The sequence below is a fragment of the Pyxicephalus adspersus genome, chromosome 1 (assembly GCF_032062135.1).
Source record: "Pyxicephalus adspersus chromosome 1, UCB_Pads_2.0, whole genome shotgun sequence".
Taxonomy (NCBI): domain Eukaryota; kingdom Metazoa; phylum Chordata; class Amphibia; order Anura; family Pyxicephalidae; genus Pyxicephalus; species Pyxicephalus adspersus.
This window is the reverse complement of record NC_092858.1, coordinates 75,775,243-75,787,089: the sequence shown is the minus strand read 5'-3', so window position 1 is coordinate 75,787,089 and position 11,847 is coordinate 75,775,243. Positions and strand designations below refer to the sequence as shown.

At 37.6% G+C, this 11,847-nt stretch overlaps 1 protein-coding gene across 2 annotated transcripts in view; it reads left to right on the top strand.

The window, feature by feature from the left end:
- Positions 1-11,847, top strand: part of ZBTB11 (zinc finger and BTB domain containing 11) — a 16,016-nt gene extending 4,169 nt beyond the window's left edge. Inside the window, exons 3-12 of one of the 2 annotated variants that reach the window (XM_072414937.1) lie at positions 727-958; positions 1,141-2,246; positions 3,030-3,206; positions 3,960-4,181; positions 5,352-5,496; positions 6,528-6,645; positions 7,548-7,706; positions 8,136-8,311; positions 9,282-9,694; positions 11,648-11,847. In XM_072414937.1, the coding sequence (XP_072271038.1) occupies positions 727-958; positions 1,141-2,246; positions 3,030-3,206; positions 3,960-4,181; positions 5,352-5,496; positions 6,528-6,645; positions 7,548-7,706; positions 8,136-8,311; positions 9,282-9,694; positions 11,648-11,653 (2,754 nt within the window). In that variant the 3' untranslated portion in view covers positions 11,654-11,847. Of the gene's footprint in view, positions 1-726; positions 959-1,140; positions 2,247-3,029; positions 3,207-3,959; positions 4,182-5,351; positions 5,497-6,527; positions 6,646-7,547; positions 7,707-8,135; positions 8,312-9,281; positions 10,049-11,647 lie in introns of those variants that run through there. The other variant, XM_072414929.1, reaches the window with a different exon arrangement.

Below are 11,847 nucleotides of genomic sequence, written 5' to 3'. Positions count from 1 at the left end.
ATGAACAATAACTGTGTACTGTAGTCTTCTTCATGGGTAAATAAGGCATCCCCCTGAAAATAAGCCCTAGAGCATATTTTGGCCTTCAAAAAAAAATAAGACAGTGTCTTATCATCGGGGAAACAGGGTATATGTATCATATACTATACATGCTATTGTACAGTTATATTACCAGTTTCTGTATTTCTTTTTAACAGATTTTTGTGTTTTTTTATTTAAAGTTTATTATTAAATTTATTACTTTTTTAAATATTGGACATATTTTGGTTAGTTATGCCTAAGAATAGGGCTACAATGTTAAATAAATTTCTATGCAACATGAAAATATGGACAGAATTAGAACGCTAGGGGGGTAAAATACTTTTTATAAAGTTTAAAAAAAACTGCTCATTGGCCATAGCAACAGGTTTACCTATCAGCGGGTAAAATAATGATGTTGCACACGCCATGTCCCTTGATCTGCTATTGTAGCCCCAATATAGGTCTGGGATAAAACTCCACCCAGGACACATAATCCAAAACTGTGCTATCATATGAGGATGAATATACCTAGACATTTCTAATTTTTTGTAGTCTTTTACAATGCTTTGACATGGGGTTAGAGTAGAATTGGCACAGAGAGGGGACGTACTTGGTGTGGCTGCTATAAAGTGAACATGTAACATATGCAAAGTTTATCTTTAACACTTTTTTTTTTTTTTTTTTTTTTTTTTTTTTTTACTGTAGGTTGATAGTAAAGGCGTAGTTAAGCAATCCTCTTGTAAACATAGCCAGGCTGTGCTTGATCAGTTAAACCAGCAAAGACTTGCTAATCAGTTCTGTGATGTGACACTATTCATCGAAGGAGAGGAATACAAAGCACACAAGTCCGTCCTAGCAGCCAGCAGTGAGTACTTCAGGGAACTGTTCATTGAAAAAGGAGCTGTATCCAGCCACGAAGCCTTTGTTGACTTGTCAGGTAGGAACCAAGATTTTTTTAATCAACCATTTTTTTTTAACATCAATTAAAAGTGGAACTCCTGGTCTTAATAGAAAACAGACAGGAGAGATGTTCAGCCTCCTTGGTTTTGTACCAAATCTATAAATTCATTGCAGAACATATTTCACAACTGATAATTTTTTTTTTGGCTTGAATTCTAGGGTTTTGTAAGTCTAGCTTTCTTCCGTTGCTGGAATTTGCGTACACTTCAGAACTGATCTTCGATTTCTGCAGTATGGCTGACCTAGCAATGCTTGCCCGCCACCTCTTCATGCATGAAGTCTTGGAAATCTGTGAATCAATCCATAAACAGATGGAGGAAAAGCAGCTCACTTTGTATCAACAGGGAGATGTCCAGACTGTAGCTTCTGAAAAGAATATGCTTAATGTCAATGTACAAGGGCCTGCACATGAAGATAAGTCCACCTCGCCAGTAGTGATTGAGGTGAAAAATGATCAACAGATATTGAGTGAAAATATGGAATGTCAGCCTGCAGCACAAACTGATTCAAGAAATGATATAATTGCCATTGCTTCACCAGAGCAAACTGCTAATACAACACAAGTGTCTGTTCAGCTTCCTCATGACAATGTTGCATCCACCTCTGCTGATGGCACCACGGCCTTGTACATTTCCAATATTCCAAATGTCTCTTCTGAGCTACAATCTGCAGTCTTTGTTCCTGCAGTGATCGAGGTTGCTTCTGTCCAGCCACAATCTCATCAGATAGTAGTTGAATGTCTAGATGCCCATGCTTCACCTCTCATTAACAAACCTACTTCTGAGGTGACAGACTGTGAAAATGCAGCTAAAGATTCTGAAGCAATTTTAAAAGACAATACATTGCAGACAGACATGGCAAACCCTTGTTCACCATCTGTGGAGGACTTAGAAGCTAATATAGCTGTTGCCCTTGAAGGAGATGCAGTAAAAAATAAAGAGAGTTCGAAGAGAAAACGTGGTAAAATGCCAAGGTCTCCAAACTCTCCCGGTGGGGTAATGACTGCAGCTGCAATTCCAGATAACAGCACAAACACATGTTCTGAAGGAGCTGCTGATGCTGAAGCAAGGACATCAACTGAGACTGCTGACTTCACAGAAGCAAGTGCTTCCTTCCAGGAGAGTCCCACCACCTCAGAAGGGGGCCCATATAAAGATAAGCTGAGAGAACGCTGTATTGAAGAAGGTGGATACATCCACATGCACAGAGGAAAAGACAAAAAGCATGCAAGCAGAAAGACAATCCAGAAGTCAGCAGTTCAACAGGTACACAATGTTAACTTTTTTCCCCCCTTTGTTCTGTGAAACCATATTACTTTTTCTTTAGTTGTTGGGCTGTCAATGGACATAGAGCATAACTTACCTTATGCACATTTTTGAGGGGATTTGTATGCCATGTGTTCACCCAGTGTCAGTTATGCCTATTGTTCCTGTAACTAAAAGGCCAGAGGCCACATATTAAAGTGTTTCCATCATGATTGAAGTATGATGAGTGTCATTTCTGTTTTTTAGAAGAAAATACTAGTTTTCAGGCTGTGCTTGACTTAAGTACTTACTTCCCTATCTCTAGACTTGTTCCAGTTTAGTTACTCAGGCAGCACTAAAAACCAAGTCATCACCAGCCATAAAACTAGCGATCTCAACAGGAGGGTACAGGAGTGGCAGTCCCCAAAATGCACTCATCATAGGCCCTTTAAAGATATGATTTAAATATTTTTTTTTATAATCAATTATGGCTTTTTGTGTTAGTAAAATATATCTTAAGACTTATAGTTACCAAAAATGTAATACAGTACTGGCAGGGTAGGAAGACTGCAAGAACACTGTGGGTATTAAACTGTAACATAAAGTGACGGTGGAAAAGCAAATTTTGGATACATATATTGTGTCATGACATGGTCCCCAGGACATGTGGGGATGTCTCTCCTTCCAGCCTGACCAATATGTGCTGCAGATAAATGAACAACAGTTAATATTATTTTATTTATTATTTTTTTTATAATACTACAATCTTGAAATTCCTAACAAAGCATTTTTGTTGTCTGCTAGGCTGCTAGAAAACTGGTGGAGAGGGGTAAGAAAAGGATGTTGCCCCCTAAAAATGAAGTTGAAACAGAAGAAGAGGAACACACATGTAAAGAATGTGGAATGGTGTTTGGCCGAAAATATGCCCTGATCATGCACAGTATAAAGCACAACCACAAAACGAAAGAATTCAAGTGTCCGGTGAGTTGTCTGAGAAAATGGTCATCACAGAGCTGTGTGTAGATATATTAACTTTTATTGTCTTTATAAATATGACACAATACAAATGTGCCAGTACTTGTTATGCAGTAGTGCAGACTCTCTGAAATTCACATCAACTGTGAAAACAAGGAGAGCATTTTTCCTGTTTAGGGGAAAACTAGATGTGGTGTTATAGAGTGTAGAACATTTATGTGAGGGGTCATCAAGCTCTCTTCTATACTGAATAGAGCTAAAGTGTCTTTTGAACAGGCTGGTCTAGAGGAATTTTTTTTTTTCATTTAAAACTATAATTACTAATTACTTGAATTACTATTTAATAAATGCCAACATATTGCAAAGCATTTTACATAGCCATGTCATAAAGTGTCCCTTTTAGAGGATACTACAACCTAATTTCTCTAGCAAAGGTAATCTTATGTCCAAAACATGGTCTAATCCCAGTATGAGGGAAGGCCAATTACCTTTCACTAAGTTTTTGGGATATGAGAGGAAACTGCGGTGCCCAGAGAAAATGCAATGGGAAAAACAGTGAGAACATACACATTCCCCATGCAGAGCCTTGGCTGAGATTTCAACCAGGAACCCTTGGTGTTGCATGGTGTGGTGCCTGTAGCTCTGCATTTTCATTTTGCGTTTTTTTAAGGGGCCACTTCAAAAATTGTAACATGTAAATTTAGTGTATTCTGCTAGCTTATTATAAACATAAAATATAAAGCTCTTTTTTCTTTGTAGCTGTGCAAGAAGGAGTTCCAGTACAGAGCATCATTACGAGCCCATCTTATAAGGCATTCGCGTAGAACAGAACCATCTGTTGTAGAGACAGACAGAGAAGCAAGTAAAGGAGCAATCAAGCGACAATACATTTGTGATATTTGTGGAAGAACACTTCCTAAAATGTGCTCTTTGAGAATGCATATGCTGAAACACACTGGGGTCAAGCCACATGCATGTCAGGTAAGTGTGACCTTACTATAAGAATAGCTCTGACCTCCCTCTATGGGTGCTTTTCAGCTGAAGTCCTTGGAACTAAACATATACTAAATGGCACATTCAATTAGTAAAGGCTGAAACTTTTCTTCAGTGGTACACCCACCCATACTTCTGAAAATGCAGAATTACTTCTTGTCTTGTTACTTATAAAGGTCAGCAGTGATATAAAAAAAAGACTAAATTCTTTTTAATGTTAGGATGACATTGGGGAGAGGAATTTGAAAACTTTTGCTGCATTTTTAATGTTTTATCAGAAGAGTTTTATCCAAGCAGACATCATGTTTGATAAGTTTTATAGAATTTTGCAGACTGAATTCTTTAAAATTTTGTGTGTTGGGGTGATATAAGTGGGTTTTCCAGAGCACCTTTTCACTGCCTGCATCCTTCTCCTGACTATTGTGAGCTGGCAGTCAGAATGGAGCTGTTAAAGTCCTTTCTAACTCTAAGTGTGACTAGCTGGAGGTCCCATATAGATTTCCCCATTTATGTAGTTATATTTACTTCAAATAGAGACCAATTTTGAAATATGGCCTGGCCCCCTTTTGCATTGTAGTTATTCTGACACTAGCTTTTATTGGCTTTTATACTTTTTGAAGCACTGATTTAACACAAGAATGTACAAGTCAGGTGTTCTTATCTGCATACTGCTTTTAGATCAATGATTAAAACAGTGTTATCCCAGCCCCTTTTAGATGGGTGCACCACCCAGCACTTTTCAGTAAGCACCTGCCTACAGCGTCTTTCCACCCAGCCCAAAACATTTTCTGGGAAGAATACTGGATTCAAAGTATTAAAGCCTAGGGAGTTGGCATGTAAGCAAGGCTAGATTTTGCAGAATGAGCAACGAGCAATGTAATGTTCAATGTTTGCCCGCTCAAATGCTGAACTTTAAAATAAACCTGTGCTGTTCTGTGCAAGACAGATAACCTGTTCATTTTAATGCTAGCTTGATTAGCCTCACATATAGTCCTGAGGAGTCTTTCACTATCTCCACAAGTGATCAGTCACCATTTATCAGCATTCATGAGAGGGAGGGAACTAAAAATCTAACTCTTTTACTGATTTTCCTTTTCATCCCTGTTATAATTTTACCAGAATTGCCAATAAAATGTTGATTTTTTTGCTCTTTTTTAGATCTGTGATAAGACATTTACACACAAACATGGCTTAAAGATGCACCAAGCTTTGCATGAAACAGAGAAGCGGTTCAAATGCAGCATGTGTGACAAGTCTTTTGTGACCAACCGCAGTCTGCAAGAGCATGTGAGCACACATACAGGTAATGTGCTATTGACTTGGTACTTGTTACCTTAACTAATATTTTAATATGGTACTTCAGTATATGGCTGAACACACTGTAAATGTATTTGGGAACCGTTTTATTGACATAAGGAATTTGTATATTTATCACAATGTAGGAAGTATTGTAATGTGAGCTGTCTGAACCTTGAATAAAATGTATTAGCAGTTTGGTGATTCTGATTAGTTGTCCAGTGAAAATGTAAAAGGTTGGAGAGGTGGCATCAGGGAAACCAAAGCTTAACCACTAGTGGTGTTGCCTGGTTATGCAGTGTAGCAGGATTGTGTCAATTCAGGAAGTTCAATCTTAAAAGAGCTTTAACTTTCACCCACTCTCTTATGACCAAATGTCTGTATTGTCACAGGAGAAGGGGAAAGAATGTAACGCCATACCTGGAAGTACTATTTTCTTCTTCTTTTTTTTTTTTAACCTGTATATTAGATCAGTATTTAAGTTGTTGTTTCAGTATGTTTTACGAGTTGTATTACGTGTAATTTCTCATGACATTTGTACATAGCTGGGCAGATTTGCTCAGTACATGTTAAGCCTGAGCAGTTCTTTAAGGCTTAGTTTGAGAAATGTAAAAATAACTTTCTTGACAGTTTGCTAAACATTCCTTTGTTTTATATCCCCACACTGCAAGGAAAATGCTCATCAAGGTCTGTGGGTGATGTAAAGATATTGTTTACTTGCCTCAGTTACCAAATGCTAGCTACCCCTGTGATCAACTCTCTGCAGCCTTTCCAATAAACTGCCTTTGCAGGGGCCATAGGCACAGACCTCATTCTATACATTGCATGACTAAAATCTGCATTTTAGGCAGGATTGATGAAAGCCAGTCTGCAACTTAGAGATAGGATGGGAAAGAGGTACAGATTTGAGCTCCACACTACAGTAGATGTGCCGAAAATAAACTATGCTTTCCTTCAATGGCCTTATAGTGTGCCAAAGTACACTTTCAGTAGGTGTTTGTTGATCAAAAATATGACTTTACATTTTTTTTTATATAGGGGAGACAAAGTATGTCTGCACAGTGTGTGGCAAAATGTACCACAGAGCATCTGGACTCAGTAAGCACCTTAAGAAGCATAGGCCTAAGGCGGATGTTCAGGAATATCAGTGCACTCAGTAAGTGTACATTGAGAATACTTGCAAGATTTAGATGTTTTTATTACAAGCAAGTCATGACTTTATTTATAACATACTAGCTTTTCAGTATGTGCAGTTGTGTCAGTTTAAGCAGAACTAGGCAGCAGGTGAGATACTTAACGTACAAGACCGCATAATATGTTGGAGCTTTATATATACAGTTTAACAATATTAATACAGGCAAATACAACAGCTGCACAGCTTTGATACATAATTACTTTATATAATAAATATTGAAGATACAGGTAGTCCCTGGGTTAAGGACATTGGGCATATGGACTCCTAGATACTAACAGGGTTTCCCATACCTCCTGTGCAGGACAGTGGTTTGGAGGGGGATGGTTTGCATGACTTGCAGAAGAAATCTTTTGCTAAACAGCTGAGACTGAGCTCTTCTGCAAGCTCTTGTAACTCTTTATTGTCCAAGACAAATTCTGCAGTTGTCTCTTTTTGCATATCAAAGCACAGCTTGCTCCAGAAGGTAATGAATGTCTAGGCTCTATAAAGATTTTTTTGTTTGTTTTTTTGCTTTGTTTGTGATTAGCTCACAGTGAGGATTTTATACAATAACTGACACCGTGCTGCCTAATATTATGTTGAGACAAACATCTGTCCTAATTGCATTTATTAAAATAATGTACCTGTTCTGACTTACATACAAATTCAACTTAAGAACAAACCTACAGTCCCTATCTCTTATGTAACCCAAAGCTTTGTGAGTAACATGGATATAATGGCTTGGATTGAAAGCTAAATTGCATTCATTATGAAGGAACATACAAATTTTTCTAAGCTTCCAGCAGCGGCAAAAAATGTGTAGAGAATGCAATTGTTTTTTTTTATTGTATTTCTGCATGGTTATTATGACTTATTGTATACAGATGTGAGAGAAGTTTTTCTGAAGCTCGAGATTTACAACAGCACATGAATAAACACCTTGGTGTGAAGCCGTTTGAGTGTGAGATTTGTGGAAAGTGCTACAGCTGGAAGAAAGATTGGTATTCTCATGTAAAATCTCATTCTGTTACCGAGCCATACAGGTGAGAACCTTTTATAGAATTTGATGTAAACTTTATGATATATATTATATGTATGATATAAATTTTATATGATATATTAAGGCTTAAAAAGCACTGGATCCTTGTAATTAAAATAATTAGGCTGTATTGCCTGTATATTGTACAATGCATGTAAAAATGTATTTGTGTAGTGTAACATGCTGCAGCATGTGGACCCCCTAAATTTCTATCACCACCACTATCCGAGTTGAAGAAACTACTGATCTCTTGCTATCAGCTTTTCATTACCACTTCTCCTAAGCAGAATTAAACCTTTCTTCTGCATCTCTTGCTTAGTGACACTTAAGCAGAATAAAAATACAGAGCAGCCTTGATTAGTTTTAATGTGTTGGAATTTTTTAATTCATTTTAGTATGTGCTTTTCTAAATATTGATTTCAAATTTTTACAGGTGTAATATTTGTGGTAAGGAATTCTTTGAGAAATCACTATACAGAAGGCATGTGAACAAGGCCACTCATGGAAAGAAGGGAAGAATAAAGAGAAACGTTGAACGGGTTTGTACCCACTGCGGTAAAGTTTTTACACAGCTGAGGGAGTTCAGAAGACACGTCAACAATCATGAAGGTTAGAAGATAATCCTGTACCTTCTGTACAATTTTTTTATGATGGGGAAAAAACAATGTGTTCTCACAATGCAGGTTGCAGGTTTTATACTGGATGTCAAGACATGTAATAAAGACCTTCCTGCCCAGATATTTTGAAGACAGAACTAAAAGTATTCATTTTGGTAGAAAGAAATATGCCAACTCACTGGTTTGGAATTCTTTTTGTAGTGGGACGCTTCTTTTCAGATCCTTTGGGATTTTTACACTGCAGTACTAGCAAGCACCCATCATACACAGAGTTAACTCGGTAGATCCTGCACTCATGTCAAGACTTTGTCCCTGTGGGATACATGCCAATCAGTGATCATCTTCCCCTCTAACCCCCCCCTTACTCCTTACACATACCTTTCTCTCAGTCTTCTCCATACCTCTCACACTCTTCCTCCACTTTCTTTCCTCTATTGCTAGTTCCCTGTATTCCCTGCAATTACCAAATTCCATTTATGGATTTCCCCATGATCAGTTCTTGTAAAATGGCACACAGTGGAAATAAACGATATGTGCATAATGTTGTCTGTTAAATTAAAATATATAGGTGCCCACACTTTCTCTCTGATGCTTCAGTAGACATCAGGAATTCTAATACCAAAGTTTAATTTTTGACAACCTAAATAATCCTGTCCCTCCTGCATTTCTATATTTTCCATTGATGTGGTTGGCTAGTAGTATGGCAGGATGGAAGGTGCTTAGAATTGAAGCAGGAAATTAATTAGAATTTGGTTAATCCTAAGGTAATAATATGCATTTAAGTACTTTTATTCACCGAATCATGATTTGCACTTAATTGTGCTGGTTGAAGGCTTTCATTAAAATCTATTGAGTGATTTTAAAATCAAGCATTACATACACAAATCTGGAGTTGCATAAATTACAGCAGGTGGTGATGTATCATATTTGCTTGTTTTAAAATGAGGCTCTTTTTGTTTTAGGCGTAAAGCCCTTTGAATGCCTGACATGTGGAGTGGCGTGGGCAGATGCTCGCTCTTTAAAACGTCATGTAAGAACGCACACAGGGGAACGGCCCTATGTTTGTCCTGTTTGCAATGAAGCCTACATTGATGCCCGCAATCTTCGCAAACACATGACCAAGTACCATAGCAACTATATACCCTGCAAAATTATGCTTGAAAAAGACAGCCTACAGTTCCACCACCAAGGAACTCAAGTGGAACATGCAGTCAGCTTTGTGCCAAATGAACTGGTGGAGACACAGTCGGAGGTCATAAGTGAAGAAACTGAGACTGTACTATTAGCAGAGAATGTAGTGGATCCAGTAGATGAAGTTACTGCAGCCTCCCAGGAATGTCCTGTGTCCTCGCTCACTGACCAAAGCATTATGCAGGTGGTAAACTATGTGCTGGCTCATCAGGGAGCTAAACTTGAAACTGATCAATTGGAGACTGTGGAAGTAGAGGTTGACCATGTTTCTGAGGTCCTTTGACATAGCATTGTATAAGATGTTGTTGTATATACTGAACCACTTAATACAATCTCCATGCAATTAAGTATGCAACCCATAAGTGTAAGACTTCAATAGTTTGCTTATGCTTTGTCTTTGTATATATTCCAGTTTGCGATGTTCTTCTTATAGCTGTACCATAATTCCAGTGCAAATTGTAATTTTTTTTTTTTTAGTAGGTTACAATTTGAGCCTTTGTTCGTCAGACATGATAAAATAAATGTCGATTTCTTTTCACTTCGACTTGCAAAATTGTCCTTAACACCTTCTGGCTTTTTAGTTCTCTGTAAAACTCCAGGTAAAAGTACCTGTTGGCTGAAGATTGGATAGGTAAAATGGGACAATTTTTCAGCAAATGAGTAAAAGTTTGCCTTTATTTACTGTTAGTGTACAAAAATGCTAGCATGTTGTTGACGTGTAGTAGGGAACTCAAATGCCTTAAGAAGAGTTCTCTATGCTCCATGAGTGTACTGGTCTCTGGTGATTTCTGTCTCTGCCTTTAGACCTCTCAGTGTTTATATTCCTTTGTTAGTGAATAATAGAAGGCAAGAGACCTGTAAATACCCTGGAAACAAATATTTATATTGGGAACTTGGAACTCTAAGCTCATAAATGTGACCCTGAGGAGTACCGGACAGCTTAGTAATTAGGTAGCATACTGTTTGTTTTCTGGCCCCCTATTTAGGGTAATTCTAGCTAACAGTTGCCTTGGGCGGGTGGAGTTTCACCAACAATTCTGAGGAATAAACCATTTTATCTTCCCTATAGGTTGCTGGTTCCATATAAGCCTAGGTGAGACTTAAGTTGAGCCATGGTACATTTTCAGGATGCTGATTGTCTTCTCTTAAAATGGATGTTGGAAATGTTCTTCTCCCAGCTACATAAGCGAGCAGCAGGAGAGTTTTTGGCACCATATTTGAAGGTCCCACAGTGCCTTTTGCACTTATTAGAAGCATTTATACTGGCAAAACTTTGACTAAAAAATGTATTTTCATCAGAAATACTACTAGTCTGGTATATGCGTCTGTTCTTTAAAGTGGAACTAAAGCCTGCTTTATAAAATACATAATCTGGTAGATGGTTATTACAGAATGAGACCGGCATTGGGTGTTCTGCAATAACTGCTCATACCTGCCTGACAAACACCCAGCTGTCAAATTTTGGTGGGTGGATACCCAGCAATCCTGGCTTCCCTTGGCACATGCCAAAGAAGAATTAAACGAATTTCACATGCTTGCGCAAGAGTTACATTATTCCAGCAAGCAAATCAATATTGGTGAAGATTGTAAGGGGAAAAAAGAAAACAAGGACAATCTACAGTGACTTGTGATGGAGCAAGGATAGGGGAGTATCACAAGTTTAGTTCCTGTTCAAGGGTCAATTCACACCAGCAACATTAGGTTGTGTTGGCCAAAGCAAGAACAAGGCAATTTACCCTATAAGCTATTGCTTCAGATCCCTATTTAATGTACAGCGCTGTGTAAAATGTTGGCGCTATATAAATACTGTTTATTATTATTAAAAAAATATCAATGTGTTGTGTTAGTGGGCGCTGGGAAAAAGTTGGTCATGAATTATTGCAGTATCATTATTACATGTTAATACATATTAGCACACTTGTAGGGTGAATGGGCCCCAAGAAAAAAGACAACAGTACAAATGAAAAACCTAAGGTTGAATATAAATCTTAAACATGTTTTACTGTTTCAGGCATCTTTCTGGATGTCGTTATATAAAACAAATATAGTTTGTAATATGGTAAGCCACTCAATTGTTTCCAGTAATGGCTGCAGTTCCATCTCTAAACTGAACTCTGCTCTTCCTATAATTTTTCAGACATAGACGAAGATAAAGCCATGACAACGAATAATCTAAAATACAAGTGGAAGAAAAAAAGCAGCCAATTTGGGAAATTTTTTTTTTCTTTTTACCTGACAAGGGCGATTTTCTCATGAAGGAACATGAATTAACAGCATTTAAAATCCATAAAGAAGGCATTTTGTAATTTAATGCTATTAAAATTATTTTTTCCATTT